A 23,599-nucleotide genomic window follows, 5' to 3' on the forward strand; every position below is an offset into this window, starting at 1 on the left:
GTACACAACAGGTCACTAACAGTACAGCAAACTCTTAGTATACGCCCTACTCGTGTATAAGATCTAGTGATAGCACATGTACATACATGTATTTTGTTGAATTAAAAAAAAAAAGTGTCAGTAGTCAGTGTGCCCAACAGCTTTGCGACGCGTAAGTATAAAACCAGGAATTAAATATCAAGAGTCTAGCAAAATCTAAGCTGAATTAATCGTTCTGTTTCCTTATATACATGCATGCTGAAAAGTAAAGGAGTAGATACGATGATATTTACAAAAAAAAGAGGAAGAAAAAATACGATGCCCCTGTCGTTGTTGTTGCTTTCTAACCCGCGATATTCAAACTACTATGCACGTCTTGGTCTTGTTTACGCAAGAACATTTATCCGAGGACCAATCTGGGCATCGATGTTCACAAGATCTAGTTTTGTTTTCTTTTGATCCCGAGCCCCGAATTTTGACCTGTGTCTAGGCTATTTATAGAATGAATCTCCGTCTTCTGGGAAAACGCTTTCTTGACTTGAAAGGCTATTCATACTCTTCTGTAATTAACATAAAAGTAACAATGTGTTATGTTATGTAGGTCTGATTTCCCTTTTTGATCAAAGTTGTCTGGGTTGAGTTGTTCAAAGGGGCTTCATTGGTTTGTCACAAAGACTTAATGAGATCCACAAGGTCGCCATTTTGTAACCGTACGTCACTTCCTGGTCGCCATTATTCGTTCTCGACCTTCGTCGTAGCTGCTACGATGGAAAACCATGAGGATTATTTGGATGCATTGACTGGTAAGTTGTTTTTCCGAGGATTATTTTGAGTCAGTATTGACTTCTTTTTTTGTTTTCTGTTGGCTTCAAATCTCTTTTGTTCCTTTGTTTTCAGCATATGCCAGAACTCCGGAGTCGGATGTTCCCCCAGTCCTGGACCAGTATTTGAACGGTGTGGCAAAGAATGGAGAGACGCTGTGAGTGGTTCTTTCGTTCAGATTGTGTTTGTCAATTCAATAAGTATAGATCTAGATCTAGATCTAGATCTAGATTTAGATCTAGAATCTAGTCTGCCCTTATTTAGATTTAATCTAGATCTAGATCTATAGTGTGTTAGAGAGTTATATATGGTACTTTGAATTGACGTTTAGATTAGTAGGCCGCCTTATCATTAGGCTAGAATCTATAAATTTAGATCTATTTTACTATTAGTTGATTAGATTAGTGATTTATATTGTCAATAGAATAGAAGAGAGAGTCTACTTTATTGAACAACAGTGGTTTTGTTTTATAATTTTAATTTTATAATTAAGATTTAGTTCGGGAGGACTTCCGTAATGAGCGACCACTATGAGTATGAGACAGAGTAGAATTTAGGGGTAGGACTAGGAGGGGTAAGAGTAAGGGTAGGGGTATGGCCAGTCAGTATGGGAAGGGGTATAGTATGGCCAGTTGAGTAGGGTTTGGGTTAGGATTAGGGTTAGATAAAGGCCTCTTCTTTATTGTTTGTTGGGGTGGTCGCTCGTTACGGAAGTCCTTCCTTTAGACTTTAGTTCTTCGGTATTTTTTTACTTTCCCTCCCGTCTCACACTTTTACTTTTAGCTGCTCTGCCAGTTGCCCATTTTCTACTAGAGTCTAGATCTAGATCTAGATCTAGATCTAGATCAAGATAGATTCTCCAGATCTCTAGATCTAAATATTGATGTGCTGAACACGAATATCAACTTCATTTCCGTCGCAAATTAATAGTTTTTGAAAATCTGTTCTTAATTTTAAAAGTAGCCTACCATTATTCATTATTGTTATTATGTAGATCTAGATTAGTTCTGAACTAACTATATTATAGAGTCGGATACCAGTGAACTCGTCACACGGTCTCACGGTGAAGTTGTCACATACCTCCACTGATCTCGTCACATAGAATCTAGGTTGGGGCAAATTCGGCCATGGGGCAACTTCAACGCCGCCTCAACCTAGACTTGGCTTTTGCGTATTATTTTACCCGTGTGTCGTTACATATTTGATTCTCTAAAAATAAAATCTGTGCTTCCTAAGCTTCCACTTGTTTCAAGTTGTTTCTATTTTTAGTCAAAAAGCTCCAGAAAACTCAGTCTCCTCATACTTTTCACTCTAAAAAGCTGGTGCAAATTCGACAGGGCGAAAAGGGGCAATTTCGACAGGGGGTGAAGCAAAAGTTAGGCCTTCTATCAGATTAAATAATTCGAAGAGAAAAAAAGCTCAGAAAAGGAGGACAGACCACGGTAAATTTATAGAAAAGGCTCAAACCCATTTTTTACGCTAGACTCTACCCTTTTTTTTTTACTCGACTTCCGTTTTTGTTTCCGATTGTGTACATAGATTTATTTATGTACCGTATACATTTATTTGTAAGGCATTAGGTCAGGACCACTTCTCCCGAAGAGAACCGTTCACTGTTATTTATCATTTGGATACTTTTTTCCGGTAAACTCGCCGCACGTTTTTCAGCTGTGACGACTTCACCGTATGACGAGTTCACTGGTTCCCATAGAGTCTATTATATCAGACTATTAGCATATAAAAAGCACCTCTGACACTAGTCTCGTATGACGCGAGTTTTTCAACAGATTTTGTATTTTCACTTTTAAACTTTTACGCCAGTGCTTAAAGACAACATTCACCATATTGTCTCATTCAATCACTGTCTACTAGAGTCTAGTCCAGACTAGATCTAGTACTAGACTACTGAAACGGTTCAGACTCGTGGTTGAATTGCACCTACCCAATAGTAGATCTATAGATCTAGATCTAGTACAGATTACACTGGAAAATTAGTACAGTACACTGTACAGAGTATAGGCATGGGCCCAGTTTAAAGTCATGGAATTCTGTGAACAAGATTACAACCACTGGAGAACAGGGGGCATGGGCAGTACACATTGATATGCCTTACTTATAATGATCATGTTATCATTATGTTATGATTATATTTTATGAGTTGGGTCTAGCTATAGATTTTATTATCACTCTACTCTCGTCTCATGCTGAGTTTTTTCAGCACTTTTAAAATAATTTTTACCCGTTTCTCATGAATTTCGACTTTATATCTCTTTTTTAAATTATTAGTTTTTGAATTATTTGATGTCTTGTTTGAATCTTTTCAATTCACAAGTAAGCCTAATTGCATAACAAATATTTATTAAAAATTAATTTAGGGTAGAAGAAATTTTTATTGGGTTGGGGGGGGGGGGGGGGGTCGGGTGCAGGGCATTCCCCTGTTTTTACCCAAGATTTGATGTTTTGTAGAATTAGGGTTGAGATAAATCTTCAAAACCCATTTATTGGCGATGGTTTTAGTGGACCTAAATGTGTGTTCGACAGTTAAAGAAATTTACTTGGCCCCTGAAAGTACTGACTCTGCTTGTGGGAGTGATATGTAGAAATTAACAAAGAGACTAGAGATTAATGTTACAACCTGTCTGTTAACTCACAACCAGTGGGTGCAACAGTCCAGGGGTGAAAAAAAAGTACAACCTGAATATGGGATACTTGTTCTTCAAACAGTTATTCAGACGAAAACTAAGTGGAAGCGCTTTACTTTTTCCTTGAATTTTAAGTAAAACTGGCTTGGTGAACATAAAATTTTAGGGGTAGGGACTTGAACCATGCGCTGGAAGGAAGCAAATTTACTTTTATATGCACGTTAGCTGTCACCGGAATTTTTCCCCCCCTGAGAAAATAACACTTTGGCATTCATTTAATTTAATTTAATGTGTATTCATTTGTCTCTTTAGTAAAGTTTTTCAACTCTTTTCTTGTCAATGGTTCTAAGTTTTGTTTGAAAGTGAGAAGTGCAAAACATTTATTAGGAGATACATTAAATAATCAGCAGTGTCTACAGTAATAAATATTGAACAATTTTTATGTTTTTTGTACATCTTCCCCCAACCTTCTCTAGCTTTCAGTGGCCTCTACTGAAACCCCTGATCGTAGGTAAAATGGAACAGGTCATCCGTGAGTTGCGTCAAGGTTTGAGTACTGAGAGTATCCCGCCAAGACCTAATGTGGAAAATGTCCGATTTGATGTTATGCACGCAAGAATTATGGATGCCCTGCATAAATTTAATGGGTAAGATTTATTTTTGTTCTTGTTCACCCACAACTTGTATTTTTTAGAGGTACAGATAACCTGCTTTTATGTTTTTCTGTTGCCTCCTACCTTTGAATTTAACTGTTTTACTTATCAATTAGTTCTTCTTATTAATTATAGATTAAATTTCACTTCAATTGTCAACTTGTCTCTTGTGTCTCATGATGGATATTTGGCAATAAAAATGTTTCTTCGCACTTGGTTTCTGCAATCCAAGCACATTCTGTAGACAGACACCAAGTTCAGATTTTTTTTCCTCTAAATTAACATCCGTTACATTTTGAGATATATGGTGAGGACAAAAGAGGTGTTCAATTTGATTTAAAAAAATTAAAAACTTTGTTTTTCCCGACAAGAGTTCTTTGCTGCATTACAAACTTCCATGTGTTTCACTTCAGATTGGTTGGAAACAAATTATCATATTCAGTCGAACCTGTGTAAGACAGCCACCCATTTTTGAGGAGAACAGTGGCCGTCTTAGACAGGTGGCTATCTTAGGCAGGACTGATCAAAATGAAGAAAACAAACCATTCCCTTCTGAGGTCCTGACCGGAGGTGGTCGCAGGCTTAGGACTGCCGTAAGGCTAATTAAAAATTTTTTTTTTCTTTTTGTAGGGGTTGGGGATAGGAAAACCTTTGGTTTTTGTTTGTTGTTGTTTTTTTCCTTTGTTAGTTTTTTTTTTTTTTCTTTGAAGCATATCACAGGACAATGTGCAGTGCAAGGGTAAAGCAAAACGAAATGTCACTGTGTCAGGCAAAGAAGACCGAGTGCCATGATAAAACAAACAAATGGGTCGCCACCACTCGGCAAATGAGCGACACTTCTGCTTCAAGTGAATGTTGACGTCCATTGTTACGGACTGGGTAGACAGAGCGACTACCCATCTCACTTATGTGTGTGTACAAGTTGTGGGCAGGGCGTATAGATCAGGATGGATCACACGCCTTCCTCACCAGCGGCTGAAAATTTGTTACTGACTCTGACTGGTCAACTTGGGTAAAAGTGGCCGAGGGACTTCCACGACATGATTGGCTCACTCATTGGAGGGACAAACAATAACGACAGGTGCATAGATTATGACGGCTGGTCTACAGCATCAGTATCAGGGGCCGATAAATATATATAATTTATGACATAAGGTCTGGCCATGAGAGATTTGCATGGCCATCTTAGTTTTTTTGGGTTGCTGGTTGATAAAATATAGTGGCGGTAGCGGCATTGGATAGGTTATCATTTTACACTGCTGTCATTAAATAGGAAAAAAACACTAGGAGGGAAATGGAAATTGGCGACTTGTACAGGTGGCCGTCACGGCAGGTTCGACTGTATATTATTTATATCTTATTATTTCCATGGTTGAGCAACTCTTCGACCACATTTCTGTTTTGGTCTTCTTCATGGTGAAAATTATTTCAAAGTCAAATGTTTTGTATGTTCTTACAACCTGTTTGAGTCTGCCCAAATGTAGAGGCACTGATTTCTTTTTCTACTGTCAGAGTCAGTGTAATGAGGCTTGTTTTTCTTGATGAAAATGTGAGGCTCTCGTGGTATTGTTTTCTTCAGACCCGGAGTGCCTTGAGCAATGAAAAAGAAAATGTGATAAATTTTATCGTAACATTAATTCATTTCTAATAAGTTCTGATACCTGCTTGGATTCTGACACAAGTAAAGCAGTAAAACCCTGGGTATGAGAGTTGTTACCCTGGCCAAATTAGCATTAAGCATTGACTTTGTCTTTCACTTTGTGTGAAATTCTTATAGCAGTTTAAAATTAATTGAAATTATACATGTAATATACTGTTTGGTGTTATAATTATGGGTTTTTGTTGTTGCTTTTGTAGAATAAGAATTTGCCTCACCTATGGCTGTAGTGCAATATTGAATTTATTTGAACCTCTTTTTTTTTTCTTTTTTTTGAATTCAGGGCACCCTTTACGATCCAGCGTCTGTGTGAACTCTTGGTTGACCCAAAGCGACATTATAAGCGGAGTGACAAATTCATGAGAGGACTGGAAAAGGTTTCCTATTTTATGTTATTTTTATCACCATTCTCTTTGTATTTTAATGCTGTGCTGTCAGCTTATTTGAGGCTGTTTGTGGGTGGATGTCATAATGTGTGCTAACAGGTAGTTTTGTTTTAGTATTTTTTTCTTTAAGTTCCCCGTTTTCTGATAGCATAGAAATTAGATTGTTGAACTACTCGAATTTGAAGCTAATAGCGTAGGAATTGAGATTCTTGAGCTTGGGACTGAAAATGCTCAACAGACATTAATTTTAATTTAGGTGTAAATCAAAACCTTTAGAGGTATGAATTTCAGGGATGCCTTTTTTTTCCTTTTTTTTGTGTCTGTTATGTGTGTTATTTTCTCTGAAATTGTTTTGCAAAACAGTTATTTAGAGTCTCAGCATTTGTTTTCTGTTTAGCCTTATACAGTAGTCTCCGCCTAAGATCCCGGTGCATGGGAGCAAGGAAATGCGGGATCTTAGGCGAACTGGGATCTTAACCGATGAACCCAGGGAAGAATCTATGGTGACCCATGTTAAGGCTCACAATCGGTAAAATGGTCTCCGTCCACTCTACAATGAACTGACGTGACCGCTTGGTGGGTTTATGACGTATGGCGAGCAAAGAGTGGTTAACCTTGATGACCTATCACGGTGCATAGTGGCACGAGGCATGCCATTTTCACTTATTATCCTATTATGAGTCTCAAGATCTACGCTTATCCAGCTGAGACAAAAATTTTAATTCCTCTTTACCTGTCAAAAATGTATAGCTTTCCATCTCTGACCGAGTCCCCCCTTCCAAACCACCTTTGTCGTTACACACCATTACGTTGTGAACCCACCAATTAAAATTCAGTCTGTCTCGAAAATTCGGGAGTAGAGACAACTGCTGCAATGGTCAAGGAAGAGTTCACAGTTCGATGTGATCCTGCCTGGAGCGAACGTGTAGGCCCTACCCACCCAGCGAGTGATGTAAGTTTAGGTGGCGAGCTCAGGTGTGAGTGCAATGCGTGGGGAAAACAAACGTGTCGGTCAGTTCACACCCCGGTGTGATCCCGTCTGGGGCAAACATTGTATCGCTTCATCGAGTTTTACAACGTGTATGTAATCACTTTCACGATAGTGGTTGATCTTTGACGCGACGGACAGTTTATGGATCTCAACTTTTCACTCTAGGTTGATCGGCTGTGCCCGCCCGGGGTTTTGTTTAGCAAATTATGATCTGAAATGCGGGATCTTAGCCGAATGTAGACCATCAGAGCGGGATCTTAGGGGTGACTTTTGTATAGTAAAAATTCTGTTTTCCTAAAACAACGGGATCTTAAGCGAACCGGGATCGTAAGCGGCGGGATCTTAGACGGAGACTACTGTATCAGCAGTGTCTTGCAACTTTTTTGCTTGTGTGCAGCTTTGTAAATTTCCAGTTAATTTAACAGAACCCCAGTTTCATTTTTGGGATTTGTAAGGTTTTGTATTTTTAGTGTGCATCAACTATGGTTTCATTTTTTAATCCGATCACAAAGCTTCACAGCAAGAAGTTTGAGTTCTTACAATTCTGCATTGTTTATTTACTGTGGTACGTAGAAATTTTTCAAATTTTGTAATGCCTTTTATTTCTCAGAATGTTCTGGTTGTCAGTACTGTTGACCCTTTTGGAAGGTAGGTTGTTTTTTTTTCTTGCTTGAGATTCTACTTATTGTTGAGTGATGAACTTTGTTGCTGCTTCTCCTTCTTTGCTAGACTTCTAGATTCTTTAAAAGCTTAAAGAATCCTTTTTTTACAAACTAAATTGAGGATGACGGCATCCAGACTACCAACACATTTCAAATAATTGCTCTATGACATTGAGGTATCCTGGGATGATTCCTTTCCAGCATGCACATTTTTGTTGTTGTTTTTTTCAGTCTTGGAGACAAACAGTGGCACTATATAGTGGTATCAATTGTAATTTCTCATTTCAAAGAGATTAGTTTAAGCTACTGTCGTCTCAGTAGCCATTTCGTCCTGTAAAAATGTAACAGGGGTTATTGCAGGTGAACGGGCATAGGAAAAGGTTTTCATCTGCATTTTGAGTATTGCAAAGATTTTCATGTTCTTGAAGCGGGCGTTGCAATTGTATGGAAACTTAAACTTCTAGAGATCACTGAGTGATATTAAATATGTGTTACAGAAATTGTACATGTTGAACTCTCATGTCACTTTTTCAAATAAGACTAATATCATTGCTCTATTATTTTAGATTTAAGATTAGTTTGTGCTGAGTGTTGTTACTTTTGATCTTTTTAGGTCTACTGCAAATCATCCTTGATGAAGAAAATAAAAATGACCACATTTGTGTCTGTTTGTGTTCTATTTACCACCTTTCCTTTCCTGGAATATTTTGTCGCTGAAATGAACGCAATTTAGGTTTTTAAATTTTGCTGAACAAGTTTCTCAAGTCTTGGCTTTTTCTTTGGGTTTGTCATGAGGGTGACAAGTATGTGATTATATAACGTGGTGTAAGTACGCTTTTGTTTATTCAATGTTACTAGTTATTATTAAATTTTTTAACTGTAAACAATATATTTTCTGACAGGAAGTGATGCATGCAAAGTTGTGTGTATAGGAAAACGGTGGAGTGGATTTTTTCTGCCTTCTTTTGATTGCCATTGTGTTTGTGAACGGTGCAAACTAAGACATGGGGGTGTTGAAGCAGTTTTGTTGATGAAGTTGTTTCCTTTATTGCTGAAAACATTCTTGTTTTTTTCTTCCTTTTTTGTAGGAAAGTTGTTTCAGAGTCATCCAATAAACCCCTTGTCAATGGCATGGATATCAATGGCTCTCCATTCTCCACAAGGGATCCCCACACTAGTACCCCTTTGCCCCCAGTTCCAGGATGGGTCACATCAACGGTTGCCATGGCATCACGCTCTCAAAATAGCCCCTCCCAGGACTCTTCAGATCACCCACGGCCAACTTCACAGGTAAACATAGTGTGCTGTTATCGATCATTTATTTGACTAATTTTTCTGCTTCTTTGTTCAAAAGCATTAATTAGTATTCTAAACTAATGCTCACAAATGGCATTGTGATGGCTGAATGAGTGAAAATGTCAAAATAAAATCAGTCCTGTTCACTTTTTTATGTGGTATGTATACAGTTTTGACGTATGGTTTTGGCTCTCTTTGATGTGATTTTTTTTTCTTCCCAAAGGCTTATTATAGACTTATAGTTTGTTTCATTTAGTATGCCGGAATGTGCATATTTAATACTGTCATCTTCAATTCTCTGAATGGGGCCACTGTATAATCTGAAATTCACTAATTGTAGCACATATGGTGATGGGCAGTGTTCCATCATTTATGGTTAAGAATAATTGAACAAGGGGTTGTGGGTAGTTTTTCACTGTCTGTGGTGAGTTTAATGTTGTCATTAAAAGGATTGATTAGATTATTATGCTATATTTCTACAGGTTTCTTTGCCGGAGGCAGGAATCACATCCAATGGCGTTTCTGGTGGCCTGGTCAGTTCTCTCTATGCTGACCAGGGGGAGCAGCCGCTATCAGTACATGCAGAGGAAGTTGTTGAAGAAACAGTAGTAAGTGTGATATTTTTCACCTATCTAGTTCAACCAGGAGAGTTGATGTGGAATAATCATGGGTCCGATAAGCACAGTATAAAAAAAGCACTCAAAATGCTGTCACTAAGAATACTGTCTGCCATAAGAAGAAAAAAAAAAAATAATTGGCCTTGCAGTAGTTTTAAGCTTTTAAGCACTTCCGTTTGGGGCCTCAGAAAGGACACTTTTCTCTTGGTCAATGGGTGGCGTCTTAACCAATTTCGACAATGCAAAAAGTTTCTTGAGACGAGAAATTGAATAATTAGGGCATACACGGACCAGCAGGATTGGTCAGTTAGATTCTTGAATAATTTTTTTCAGCTAACATCCTGCTTTTTTCTGTCTCTCGAGTTAGGGGTCACTGTACCAGTGAGGGTACTATGTTTTGTTTTTTGTTTTTTCCAACCATTAGGTCACCATGGACACCAATGAGGTAGCTAATGTTGCCACAGACGCGGGAGAAAGCTTGGCAGAGGAAGAAGAGGAGGATGAAGAAATGGGAGGGGAAGACACCAACGCATCATCATCGTCGTCATCTTCTTCATCTTCTTCTGAGGAATTATCAGCAACAGAAACAAGTAAGTGTTTTCTTTTGAGGACAGGGATTCGTTTTTCACATTGCTATGCTGTTGTTTTCTTTTGGTGGGAATCTGGCAGATATTCTTCTAAGTCTTCAATGTGGGTGGTTGGCGGGTGCTCTGGTGTGGTTTGCTTCTTCTTTCCTATCAAACATCTATCGTCCTTATCTCCCCTTCTTTTTTATGTTTGTTACTCTCTTGTAACACCTCTGTCTTCTGGCGCTCATATGACCTTATGCAGTTGCGGGCACCGTAAAACCCTCTACTTTAAAAAAAAAAAGTCTTTAATTGACTCGCTGCCGCGCCCAAAGTGTTTCAGGAAAAATCGATAAAATGGGTACCTTACTGCCATGACCACAAATCCTCGGTTTCGAATGTCCCATTTATTTTCAACTAGTACCTGGTGTGTTTTGGGGCTGGTGTTTACGGACATGTAACGGCTGTCCTTTATGAGCCTGTTGAACATTGTTCCATCCCTTGATAACTGAAGGAAATCAAAATTTTTTTCCCCTGGAGGACCACATACAAAAAAATGCTTGTACAGCATGTGCTCAGGGCTTCACTTTCTGGATTGTTATAAAAACAAATGTTGAAGGCCGGCAGCTCCTATTTCACTGTATGAGCTGTTCAGATGGAGTTGTCTCAACATAGCACATCTGAAACATTTTAAGTTCTTGTCAATTGAAAATGAGGCTTTGTGAAAGCGACAATGTGATTTCACTTTAAGACAGTTAATGTCAGAGAGCTGGACCAAGTGCTACTCAGGTACATATTTCTTTCAGGCATTTCACTGATGGTGCTGTTAAAGTAAAAATGTTTGTATCAAAATTGAAGTGTTTTATAAAATTGTTTTAGATTTGGAATTACAGTCGAACCTGTGTAAGACGGAATCGCAAGGGAGCCAAAAAAATTCCGTCTTAGAAATTTTCCGTCTTAGACAGGGGAATTTAGTGTGGAGATGGGTGGTTCAAAGGCCCAGCCGGTGGGATCAAGGATCGCCTGTCCGGTCGGCAAGCAGTCAAAACTTCACCCCTTTCAGCTGCTATCTTCTCTGATTATGACATGCGTCAGTCTCATTTAACCAATTGCCACCAGTGCTTGCATTTCTTATGACCACTGTTCGACCCAATAAAAACAGAAACGTTTGAACATCTCCTTTGCTTCCTCCCTTAGCCCCACCCATCAGTGCTGAGCAGGCATAAAACCTTCGGAAGGGAGAGGATTTTTCTTTCCATTTCCGCGTTGGACAGGTTTTCGTTTAATACTGGTAATTAAAGAGGAATATATCAAGGGGGGAGCAGGGAGATTCCGTTTAAGACAGGTTCCCGTTTTACACAGGTTTCCGTTAAGGCAGGTTTGACTTTAGATTATATAATTTTGTAGGTGTTGATGATTATCTCATCATCACTTCAGAGAGCAGACTTCTTTTTTTAGCAAGACATTGTTTGCATTTGATGTAAAGAACAAAAATGTCAAGGTTTGAACTGAGGTAATAGGCTGTGATTTATAAAGAAAAACATCTGCAACATACCAAAATGAACTACCCCTTAATTTTCTTCCTATTCCTTTTTTTTAAAGGTGAAAATGGTGCTCCAGCCCTCAGTCCAAAGGTGAGCTCCTCTACTGAGTCACCACCACAGAGTCGACCATGGGCGGCCATCGCTGACGAGGGAGAGAACGAAAAACTCACAGAGGGCGAAAGTCCTTCAAAGAAGAGTCGCACTGCCACAAGTCCAGATGCTTCTGACACCCGTGAGTCACAGGAGAATTCAGACTCTTCCTCCTCCACATCGCCACCTCAGTCTTCACCACCATCGTCAAAACTAGATGAGGTCTCCTCCCCATCCTCTGTGAAGCAGGACTCTAGCCAGGGCCAGCCAGCAGCAGCGGGCGCAGCACTGTCCTGGCAGTCGATCAGCACCAGCCCCGACGTTGCCGACCCGCCCGAGGCTTCAGGGTCCACCTGCACGTGCAGCACCAATGTTCCTACACAAGCCTCTTCAGAGGACAGTTTTGGCTTCGACACAGTCACGACTTCTTCCTCCACGGTGGCTGAGGAGGAGACTGTGACAGACTCCACAACAGGCGAGACACCCGATGCGGTGGAAGAAAGCGTCGGCTCTGATAATGCCAACGAGTCGGAAGCTACATTAAGTACTTCATCATCTTCATCGTCATCATCTTCATCATTGTCTGAAAGTAAGAACACGTCGGGACCTGAGTCCTTGGTGTCTTCAGCCCCAGCCTCTGACGAGGGGCAGGTATGTAGCAGTCCACCAAAGTCTGATCCGAGTGTGTGTGAAACTGTGTGCTCAACTGAAGCAGTAGCCTCATCCACTGACACCCCATTGACTGCCTACAGTAGCAGCAGCAGTAGCAGTAGTGCCCAGAGCAGCATGGAGTGCGACAGTGTTGCTGGCCTGGAGAGACTTGTTGGCTCCGTGGAACCATCTTCGGTGTCCTCATTATCGTCACAGCCAGCATTTTCCCAACCCTCATCGTCATCGTCGTCATCATCCTCGGTCCCCCCCAGCCATCCCACGAATGTTTCTGACAGCGGACTCCCTACCCAGTCGGGTGACCCAGCCTCGCCGCCAAAGATGGAGATGTCAGAACATATAGAGTCCGAGGCAGAGTGCGACAAGCAGACGGACAGCTCAGACTCTGCCTCAGACTCCAGCAGCCAGTCTTGCCTGCCACAACAGACGACGGAGGATGAAACGATGGAGGCAGCAGTTTCTGACAAAGTCACAGTAGTCATGGTTTCAGAGCCTGAAGATTCCGGGCACGTGGATTCCACGGCGGACACAACATCGGAGAACGTAGAGGTGGGCTCGGACTCAACAGGCTCTGATGCGGTCGATGGGGAACTTTCCACTGTGAGCTCAGAGCTGGGAGGCGGGGACTGCAAAGCTGAGGAGGGAGAGGAACATTCGTTATCTCCGCCGTCACAAAGATCGTCGTCGGACAGTCTCGGGTTTGAAGTGTGTGGCGACAGCCTCAACAAGTCTGTAGGGGAGGACAAGGAACCCGAGGATGAGTCGGCAGCTGTCGAGAAGGCGTCGGAGAGCAGCGAGGATGTCTCGCAGATGGACTCAGAAGACCCGGGCCACGAGCCCATGGACCAAGTGTAAGACCTATCCCTGTGTGACAGGTGGTTTAACTTAAGCTCCAATAGCAATGCACTACTGGGACCATTATTGTAAACAGTGTGTTGACATCCAGATTAAAAAAAATTTGCGACAGTCATACTTCCACCCTCGCTGCTCTGTTCCGGTGGGCCTGAGAAAGGAAGCTTCCGGGTGTGCCTGAAGGACTCGCAACTGAATGTGCAGGGCATAGGTGATGTCCCACAAATATCCAAGTTCCAGTGTAGTAGCCTAGGGCTCTGTCGTTGGATGAGGTCAGTCTGCTAGAGTGCCAAGAGACCCGTGCTACTGATAAGCTTTACCTTGAAGCAGATTTCCTTCCCTTCGACGGTCCAGACAAAGAGATGAGATCTTGGTTGCATGTACTTTTCAGTGATAAGACCTGGGCATTTTGGTGAAAAAATTGTCAGTGACAAGTACTGAACCCCACCCCATCCACTGCAGTATTTCATATTTGGACAGATTTGCGCAATTGTTAATGAAAACTTTTTTTTTCTTTACTTTGTAGAGCAGTACTTTCTTTGTATTGAAAATGGTTATGGGTACGTGAAAAGGAAGTTGTAAAACTAACGCTTCTACTGTTTAATTAAAAATAGTACATTTTTCCCCAGCTAGTTGGGCCTCAAATCTGGTCTTGCTGTTACATAGCTAGGTTGTATCGCTGTACAAAATGAACTCAGTTCCCCGCGACACATGTATATCAATCGAGAAGCTTGTTATGATGTTTTCTTCTTTGAAATAATGGCCGTATGTGATATTGTTCTTTGTCTTGTGTCACATGAATATTGTAACAAGAACTTGTTTTTTAATTTCCCGTGCTGTAACAGCAAAGACCTATTTTGTGTTCCCTCTGTGTGTGGTATAGAAAGTAATGACAGTGTTATTAAGGGAAAGAAAAGCAGAGTAGTTGAGGTTTAATTAGATTGAGGAAAATGGCATTCCTATGTACTTGAGCAGTAAAGATGTGAAAATGATGCAGTTTTCGGCACGGGCACACACTTATCGTAATATTTCCAGTACTTTGTCTTTCAATGTGACTGCTCCCCCCCGCCCACTCCATCCATGTACGGTAATGTTTTTGCAGCGCGAGGAGGGAAAGAAGTACTACAGTTCACGTTTTTCATACTCATGGTTACATTGGGCAGGTCTATGAAAATTGGCTCAGCAGTTCGTCGCCTCAGAAGTATTTTGTCCAGAGTGAAAACACATTACACCCTAAGGGCCTGGACGGGAAGTCCATTGTTAGATCCTAAGCAAGGGGAAGGAACCCACCTCCCGTGAATACAAGCGTTTAAAAAACACATTTTAAAAATACTAAACAAATTCCAAATATCCTGAAAAAATAAAAGTTTAAAAGAAAATTGAATGTAGTTTTAGAAAAATAGAACTTTACGTATGCGCAAACTGTTGGAAATGTTCTAACTTTAGTTCAATCGGGGTGTCCGACCCGTCACTCTCACTCTCAGCCTCGCGGTTGGGCCCTAGATAAAAATTCTAGATTTTCTCCGTCTGATCAATCGGAATCGCCCCAAACTCTTGCAACAACGTTTTCATCAAAATCTGAGCCATCTTATTTGTCATATGCTTGTTTTTGCTCAAATCCATCGTTATTTCCGTTTTCGTACTCAATTGTGTTGCCTTCCAGCAAGTCAAGACTTTTTCGAAGTGTCGGTAACGCGAACGCACTTCGATCAGCTCTAATACTAAAACTACTGGCCCGAAAAATATCGTTTCGGTGCCAAACGAAAGAAGAAACTTTTTGCTATAACTATGCAAATCAAAATCTCGGCCCCAGTCTCGTCAAGGCGAGACTTCGTTTCGAAAGACGCTAGGTCGGCGCGGGCGGTTCCGGACGAGTCAGGGTGGAGCGTGTAAGGGAATTCGCGGGCGAGTTAGGGTGTAATGTGTTAAGTACACTTTGGACAAAATAGAAAAAGTTCTGAGGCAACGTGTTCTTAATTACAAAAAAACAAACAAATAAAACTTGCTGTGTGCAACTGGTGTAGGACTTGAGCTTCACATGTGGTTGTTTGCTCATGTTTGAATTGTGATGATGGTTTTCATTTTACATAGTAGTAGAGGAAAGAGTTTGGCGGTGGGGTTTCTGTGACTGACAGACTGACTGATTGTGAACTAATGACTGAATTAGATGGATGTCATCATGTATGATTTATATGACAGTGAAAGTGAACTACTGTGTTAGATGTCTGAAGTCATTTATGGTTCATGACAGCAAGGGGATGCCTGGGAAAAGTTTACCTACTAGGCAACAGGCAAAATAAGATAGAACAAAATGAGGGTATAGGAGAGGGATGAGATTTATGGGTGGCCTCCAATGTAACTTTCAGTCCTACCATCGAGAAAAATGCTGTACATCATGTTGGTTTGCAAGTGCATTACTGTCTATCTTGTACCTGCAAATTGAGTAGTCAAACAGTTTGAGATGTCTTAATAGGTGAGATTTTGTAACAAATGTGTGACAAGAAGGTTGGAATGTAAAAAAAAAAAAGTTAATTTATTGGAATTTGGAGTGTTGGGCTGGTGGAGTGAGTGCAGATTATGGTCTTGGGAAGTAAACTCTATAAAGCCGACGAATGAAGTGGCTATGTGGTCTGAAGGAAGCGCAGAAGGTTCAACACGGTGTATACATGCATTTATGTGGATTTATTCTTGATTCTTAGTCCTTGTGCAGTGGTTGACTGAATGACATTGTTCTTGTCATTAGTGTTTGACTTACGTACCCATTGAGAGACTATTGGTGTCATTTACAATTGGATTGGTTTGCCAGTGAGTCGCGGATGAACCGAGCGAGCGACTAGTTGAAAATATGTTGAAGGTAGAAATAGAGAAAGAGTGTTCCATAAAGTTATGTCACTGACCCCACACCACCGCTATGGGCATTGCTGGGTTTTTTTTTTTTCTTGGCCTGGCTTATGACACGTACATATTTGATGTCCTAATTTCACAAGATGTGTGTAAGCCTAGAGGTATTCTTGTGAGATTACGTGAGTTGATGTCAATATGCCATAGAGTACGTTTTGTCCTCTTTTGGTCGATTGTGTTTTTGTTCCAAGGTCTCAGTCAAATTTGACATATGTAGGGAAATGACACTCTACACTACTAAATTTTGCGCAGAAAATTAGGAAATGGTCATTGTAGTCTCAGTGGTGGCTGTGGGACCCATCAAGCTTTGAACTGTTCTATCACTTAATCTCTGGGATACCTGGTGGTAGGTTTGTCTGATCAGACCTCCCGTCTTGCTCAGGCCACTGGTCATCGCATCGGCACATAAAGTTTGTTCTGGACTTGTTTGTTGTGGGAACTTTTGTCATGTATGTGAGTGAGGTCAATGCAGATTATTTTCCACGTTGTGGGCATCCATTTGACTAGTCCAACGTTCTGCCCAGGGCCCTGTTTTTGTACCTACAACAACTACTACTACTAGATAAATTTAAAACGTGTTGAGCCAACCGTACAGGTGTAGTGAGTGGGGGCTGCTCGTGTAACTTGGTAGGGTCGGAAGTCTCTGGAAGCAATGTTTTGTTTGTGGAGAGGATTGAGTGTGTTGAACATTGTTGACGCTGATTTGTGCAAAGCCCGCTTGTCTGTTTGTTGATATTTCTGAGGGTTTTGGGTTGTTGGGTTTTTGGGGGGGTTTTTTTTCCCTCTAAAATATTTGGAGCATTTGAAGTTCAAAAGTATGTTTGGTTCTACTTTTAACTGTTTTCATTGATTCCCTATAGGTGCTTGGGTGGCCGGGGGAGTGTAGGGGGTTTGATATCACATTTGGCTCACAAAGAGTTTAAGAAAAGGCAGCAGAAATCATTATCATCTTTATGTACAGAGGATAGTATTATTTAATGTCTTATAAATAGTCATGGCTAGGCTCAGGGCGATTTGCTGTACTGGGATGCTTTCAGTTTTTAAAACTAGGAGGCTTGTATTAATTTATTTCAGTTTCGTGTTACTTTTGTGATGTTGTTTTCCAATAAGGTGAAACTGGTCCAATTGTCTTGTTATGTTGTGAAATGATCATAAAGATTTAATTGGATTTTTTATGTCTTATTTCTTACTTTTAAAATGCCATGGAGAAATAGGTTTTTAAAATTTCTGTGTAAAGTAATGCACTGTGTAGAGGCATTAAGGAGTGTAGGGGTATTTAAATAAAGGAATTTGGGGTGGTTTGTTATGTTAGTTGTTCATTTTATCATTCATGTTATGTGTCTTTTATTTTGGAATAAAAACAAAACTGAGAAAATAATAAAGCTTGCCCGTGTTCAAATTCATGATTTGTGATGGGCCTACATTGTGAAATGTGAAGTATTCAGGGTTGTTTTTTTACCGTTTATTTCTCTTTTGACCTCTCACCCTCAGCAAAGCCTGCACACAGGGGCTTTTGTGGTCGAGAGGTTACGGTGTTCGCCTCTCATTCAGTAGTAGGTCCCAGGTTAGAAGAAACCTGACGGCAACGGAAAATTTTCTTCTCTAAAATGTTCTCTTTTCACCTCATTTCCTGCTCTCTAACAATTCATACAATTACAATGTTCTGTCATCTGCTTCCGTCTCCACTTTCTGCCCCCACCCCCTCACCTCTTTTGCCCCCTCATCTGGGCTCTGGACTCTTTCTGCACCCTTTCTACTTCTACTGCTACTCCTTGGCTCCTCATCTGCTTACCCACCCATGGTCTTGCACAGCTTTAATTTACAACAAAATCCTTGATCGTTATTGGTTCCGTTTATACATGTAATAAGTATCCCCATGCTGACTGAGTTGTCTTTAGGCCATTCCCAAAGGGGGGGATGTTCTTATAACCAGTAAAATTTTAAATGGGCTGATTTATCACTGTCAGGCTCATACTGAGCCAGAACAACATAGGGGGAACTTCAGCTTTTTCTTCTCCTCATCCTTACTACGAGTATAGACATTTTTCTCTACTTCTTTTGTATGTTTGTCACTCTCTTGTGAACTGCTACTTCCGGGGTGCCTTGATAGTCGAAGCAGACTTTGTGCTGTTGAGGCTAGAGAGGTGAGCAGAGTAAGCCTGATTCCCCGTTTGGACTTCTCTGCTTACAACATCCACCCCTTGGCACTCACATGACCTTACAGTTGCGAGCGCCATAAAAACCTTACTAAAACTAAAAAGTGTCCCCATGCCACTGATGAAGTAAAAAAAGAGACTAAGTAAGTCAGGCACATTCTTTTTCAAATTTAACTTTTAAGACACTGCCCCACTTATAAGCAGCTTAAGTTCCAACCTTGTATAAGTCAGTTGTTCTAATGAGATATAAAGCTTATAATAGTAGTAGCATCAATGTTTTGTAACAATTTTAGGATCTATGCCTTGCAAGCAAAAAATGCAAAGCAAATTCCATTGGGAAGAAAATATTCCATTAAGTAGGCTACCTCCATTTTTATACTTGGATCATAACGCATTCCACACAGCTCAGGTAACCCTTGACATGCTTCAAAATTGGTCTAAATTGTGTCGATTTGTTTGTTTTAGTAGAGGTTTTACGGTGTTCGCAACTGCAGGGAATCAGGCTTACTCTGCTCACCTCTCAGGCTTCGACTACCAAGGCACCCCGGAAATAGCAGGTCACGAGAGTGTGACAAACATACAAAAGAAGTACATGTAGAGGAAAAAATGGCGATAGTAAGGATTGGGAAAGAAAAAGCAGCAGTTCCCTGTTGCAGTTCAAGCACAGTTATGAGCATGACATTGATGAATCAGCCCATTTATAATTCTATGGTGCATAAGAACATGCTAATGTTCCCCCTTTGTGAAAATAGTGTCGATGGGGGGCATCAAACATTTATAAATGAGTCAGTCAAAGCAACACAAAGTCAGTGATGAACACTTTATTAAGTCATGAGCATGGATAAAATCAAGACTTGCACACACCTTTCAAGTTGTAAACCAAGACAATGAGGTAAAGAGAGCTTTGAAGTGGAGAAAGAAATGATTCATGCATCGCAATAGCTTCTATCATATGCTCCACCATTTTCAACAATCTCCAAACTCCAAGTAAGACGAACAGAAACATAACATTTTAGTCATTTAGTATCAAACACTGGATTAAGTGGGTTCTAAAAAAAATCCATCAAACTACTGACCCAGATTTTAAGATTGCTGTGGAATACAAGTAAGCGAAAATGCATGTTGGAAAAAAAAAAAGAAAGAAGCAAACTTTGAAACTGAAACACTTTAGTTTTCATGAATAACAATGTTGTGAGTGTAGTGACAGTTAATAACTCTTTCTTTGAACTGGCGACAAGGTTTTAAGGGGGTGTAGCTATGGTCAACACCCAAATGCTATAGTTTTTGGTCTAACGCTTGCTTTTCTGCATCAAAGGCGGTGACATAGTACAAAAAAAGGTTACCAAGCAAAAAATTCAAGATTTCTGCCATAATAATCTCGAGCCATCAAAAATAAAGGATTGATTCAGCATTTTTAAAACCAATTTTATATTTTGTCAATCATCAACACTCATCAAGATAGAAGCCTAATATTTGGCATGGCGATTACTGTTGGTAGGTAGAACAACCTTACAGAGCCAAATGTGAATGTTCTGTACTGACTTGTGAGCCTTACAGTCCTTGCTGTGCACCACATTCAGGTCTCCAATGTTTTAAGATTTTGTCAAATAAAACAGGCCTAAAACTCCAAATGTGTTCCATAAACAGCAAAAATGCTCCTGTAAAGTTATAGAGTAATGTGTATAAAAGATTGTGTCCAAATTTGAAACAATTCTGACAGTAACTTTCTGAGATCTACTCAATATAGTGTTGCTACCTGGTCAGATAAACAATTCTGAGAAAACTGCAAAGAGAGATAATTTTTGGTGAAGATTTTCCTACATTGCTGCCTCTCTTAAATGCATTTTCCAGCTATTTATAAGTTTGATAGAGGAATTAGGCTTCTAAAGATGAGTCCTTGATATTGATATCTATTAAGATACACCAAAATCCGAAAACTGATATTTTTTCAAAATTTTTACTGATCTGACCAGTGGATCCCCTTAATATTTCACAGAGGTAAAGAGCAGACTGAAACGTCCAAAAATGACGCATCCTAAAAATGAGAGAGATAGAAAAACCCAGATTGTGTGTCCTTTGGGACGCAAGAATATGAAAAAATGGAGCACAAACAAAACCTACAGTATGTTACTATGACCTATGACCTACCAATTACAGTGGAACTCGGATTTAATGAGCTCGGATTCAACGAGAACACGGATTCAACGAGATGAGATAGATTCCCCGTTTTTTTCTCTTTAAAATCATAAAAGTAACCCGGATTCAACGAGCACTTAAATCAGCGAGCTCGGATGCAACGAGGTCGCTTCCAGGGTGAACAGCCCCCGCAGATGTGGCTTCGCTAATTTTTCTCCCAGAACGAACTTTATCTATTCCCGGAAAATACCCATTGCACCTGCATCGTGAACCATTATTCACTTAGCCGATTGCATGCGACCTATACGTTCTTATACACGTACAACCAACACATGTGTTGTTGGCTTGGCACGCGCACGTGTCTACTCTGGCGTGTGTAGGGGGTCGGATGGGCGGCCTGCACACGTGTGGCTGTGTGTGTGTGTCAGGGAGGGGGGGGGGGGGGGGCACTAGCGGTTGGGCGTTGAACGTCGCATATACAAACGCGTCACAGTCTTTTTTCCCCCTCGGCAACAGATCATCATTACAATAGTAAGCTAGTCTTGACGTAGGTCTACGGACTGAATTGTGCCCTGGTCTATGGAATCAAAAGTTGCCGTATGCTAGGCTCTACACAGCAACACAACTTTTTTGATAAACTATCGAGATGACACAGGCGTGTGTATTTGAACGAATCGGTCTTTTTTTTTTACACAACTCTTAATATGCAGGCATTTCAGGCACTACTTGTGACTTCTCTTGTACATTACTTGCTCAGTGCCTGTAATTATCTACTCAAAACCTCGTGTTTGCTATAATGAACACTCGGATTCAACGAGATTTTAGGTCAGGCCCGACGACCTCGTTGAATCCGAGTTCCACTGTGGTACCAAGCCCGAGGGGATGGGAAACATGCTCGCCATCAATACTTTGAAACACAAGTACAGTGAAATACAAGAACACAGTGTATCATACACATGTATTCTTTTATACATGATCATCAAAACAAAAACATAACTATAATAATATTAATAGCACTGCCCCTTGCAACACTCGTCTACCACCTTCCTTTTATGCTTACTTTTTTTTCACATTCTTCCTTCCTTCCAACTCTCCTTACATATTACATGTCATATTTCTTTCATTTCATAGCCCTCCTTTGACAGATCCACAAACACCGCAGAACAAACAACAGAAACAAACGCTTTCTTTCAGACTGGCTGGCTCAACTCACGGCAACATAACAAAAGAAAACCAGCAAAAGAAAACCCATTTGCCGCTCCAAAATCCAACAATTCAAATACACTTCAGCAACGGATCAAACACATTCAATGTACTCAGGAGTCTATTTCCCCCCCCACTCACATCCTTTATACAATTCACCAGTCAATAGCTACTTATTTTTCCCACTCACATTCTTAATAATTCTTTATGCAATTCATCCCTGTCAATAGCCATTTTTCATTTATTTTCCCCCACTCATCCTTTAAATACGCAATTCACCCCTGTCAATAGCCATTTTTCATTTATTTTTTCCCACTCACATTCTTTATATAATTCATCTCTGTCAAAAGCCATTTATTTTTTTCCCACTCACATTCTTTATGCAATTCACCTGTCAATAGCTATTTATTTTCCCCCCCACTCACATCCTTTAAATATGCAAATAAATTAAAGAAAGGTACCTTAGCAGTTGCGAGCGCCGTAAAACCTTATACTACTACTACTACAAAGAAAGGTAACATCAAGGCATCTCTTGACTCGGTTGATAATACATGTAATTCTTGCTACAACTCTTCTTTAACAGTTTCCTCATTCTTATCCTCATCTGTTTCTTCTTCCTCATCAAGACTGTCATCTCCATCTTCTGCAAATAATATAATAGAGCGAGGCATTAACATCAAATGGCAAAAGAAATATTCCAAGGAAAAAAACAATAAATATTAAAACAAAACCAATCAACAACAACAAAAAAAAACCAAAAAAAAAAAAAAGCTCCTATCATACAACAGCACCACTTCACACAGAAACAGCATGAGTAGATGATCATCAGTAGCTTATTGAACAGCTTTGCAGAGGAAAAAAAAGAAAGAAAACCAAATCAAAGCCCCTGTTGTGCTGACCAAAGTGAGGACGCACAAAAAAACAAACAAAACAAAAACATGACAAACAAAACAAGAACATGGCAAACAACAAACTGATTTCAAAACCAATAGTTTATACATAGGTACATAGTCATTGTGCACATGAAATGACAGGGAATAAACTCATTGTGAAGGAACATTTGCCAGTCAAATAAGACAAATAGCAGAGTAATTAAAACAAAAAACTTCTTGCATGTAAAAAATAAATCACATTAATACCAATATAATACTAATACTGTGATCCCCATGAAATGAGTATATAAATAGCTGTAATGTGGGGGAAAGAAACCACTACTGCACACCACAAGGACAACTATATCACATTAAAATGTGCTTCTCAAAACTAAATAAACTCAAAAGCTTGTTGCGGTTGGAAGGTGCCACTGATAGGTCCTACTTCTTCACTTTCCCTCTGTTGTTTCTGTCTGTCTGTCTGTCTAACTTTTTCCAGCACTAAATGACCATTATTGTGTCGATGTGCTTCTCTTTACTCAAACAAACAAATCAGCAGCCTGTTGCAAAACCTTAAGATCCTGGGCCTGGAGTGGCACTAACTTTCAGTCATGACCTGCTTCTTAAGTGTCATGGAAATGTTTTGCAATCTGGATTCAACATTAGCATGTATACGAAAAAGAATTAATATCTCTCTCTCTCTCTGTGTAAAAGCAGACAGACAGTATATGTGGTTTCCAGACTTTAAAAGTTTATGTTTTCTTCAAAGCCAAAACAGACATCCCCCCCCCCAAAAAATAAGCCACTGCAAGAAACGATGGCTTCAAATGTATATATATATGCATGCACCCAGAGAAAAAAAACCCCTCATAGTGAGTCTCAAAGGCCTCCAACACTGTGTGCCT

At 40.1% G+C, this 23,599-nt stretch overlaps 2 protein-coding genes and 1 long non-coding RNA gene across 5 annotated transcripts in view; 2 read left to right on the forward strand and 1 right to left on the reverse strand.

The window, feature by feature from the left end:
* The window catches only part of LOC101862443 (dentin sialophosphoprotein), a 15,833-nt gene extending 1,300 nt beyond the window's left edge, over nucleotides 1-14,533 (forward strand). The window contains exons 1-9 of one of the 3 annotated variants that reach the window (XM_005106585.3): nucleotides 528-782; nucleotides 877-958; nucleotides 3,920-4,090; nucleotides 6,037-6,130; nucleotides 7,741-7,778; nucleotides 8,881-9,082; nucleotides 9,571-9,696; nucleotides 10,130-10,295; nucleotides 11,874-14,533. In XM_005106585.3, the coding sequence (XP_005106642.1) occupies nucleotides 659-782; nucleotides 877-958; nucleotides 3,920-4,090; nucleotides 6,037-6,130; nucleotides 7,741-7,778; nucleotides 8,881-9,082; nucleotides 9,571-9,696; nucleotides 10,130-10,295; nucleotides 11,874-13,429 (2,559 nt within the window). In that variant the 5' untranslated portion in view covers nucleotides 528-658 and the 3' untranslated portion in view covers nucleotides 13,430-14,533. Of the gene's footprint in view, nucleotides 1-527; nucleotides 783-876; nucleotides 959-3,919; nucleotides 4,091-4,509; nucleotides 4,690-6,036; nucleotides 6,131-7,740; nucleotides 7,779-8,880; nucleotides 9,083-9,570; nucleotides 9,697-10,129; nucleotides 10,296-11,873 lie in introns of those variants that run through there. The other 2 variants (XM_005106588.3, XM_005106586.3) reach the window with 2 other exon arrangements.
* A 6,867-nt stretch (nucleotides 14,534-21,400) lies between these two features.
* Nucleotides 21,401-23,599, forward strand: part of LOC118478404 — a 2,669-nt gene continuing 470 nt past the window's right edge. The window contains exon 1 of the long non-coding RNA XR_004859022.1: nucleotides 21,401-21,444. This is a non-coding gene — a long non-coding RNA (uncharacterized LOC118478404). The remainder of the gene's footprint in view (nucleotides 21,445-23,599) is intronic.
* The window catches only part of LOC101863128 (cysteine-rich with EGF-like domain protein 2-A), a 26,595-nt gene continuing 25,350 nt past the window's right edge, over nucleotides 22,355-23,599 (reverse strand). The window contains exon 12 of the mRNA XM_005106591.3: nucleotides 22,355-22,465. Within this exon, the coding sequence (XP_005106648.1) occupies nucleotides 22,386-22,465 (80 nt within the window). The 3' untranslated portion in view covers nucleotides 22,355-22,385. The remainder of the gene's footprint in view (nucleotides 22,466-23,599) is intronic.

Source organism: Aplysia californica, unplaced genomic scaffold, assembly GCF_000002075.1.
Source record: "Aplysia californica isolate F4 #8 unplaced genomic scaffold, AplCal3.0 scaffold00545, whole genome shotgun sequence".
Classification (NCBI taxonomy): domain Eukaryota; kingdom Metazoa; phylum Mollusca; class Gastropoda; order Aplysiida; family Aplysiidae; genus Aplysia; species Aplysia californica.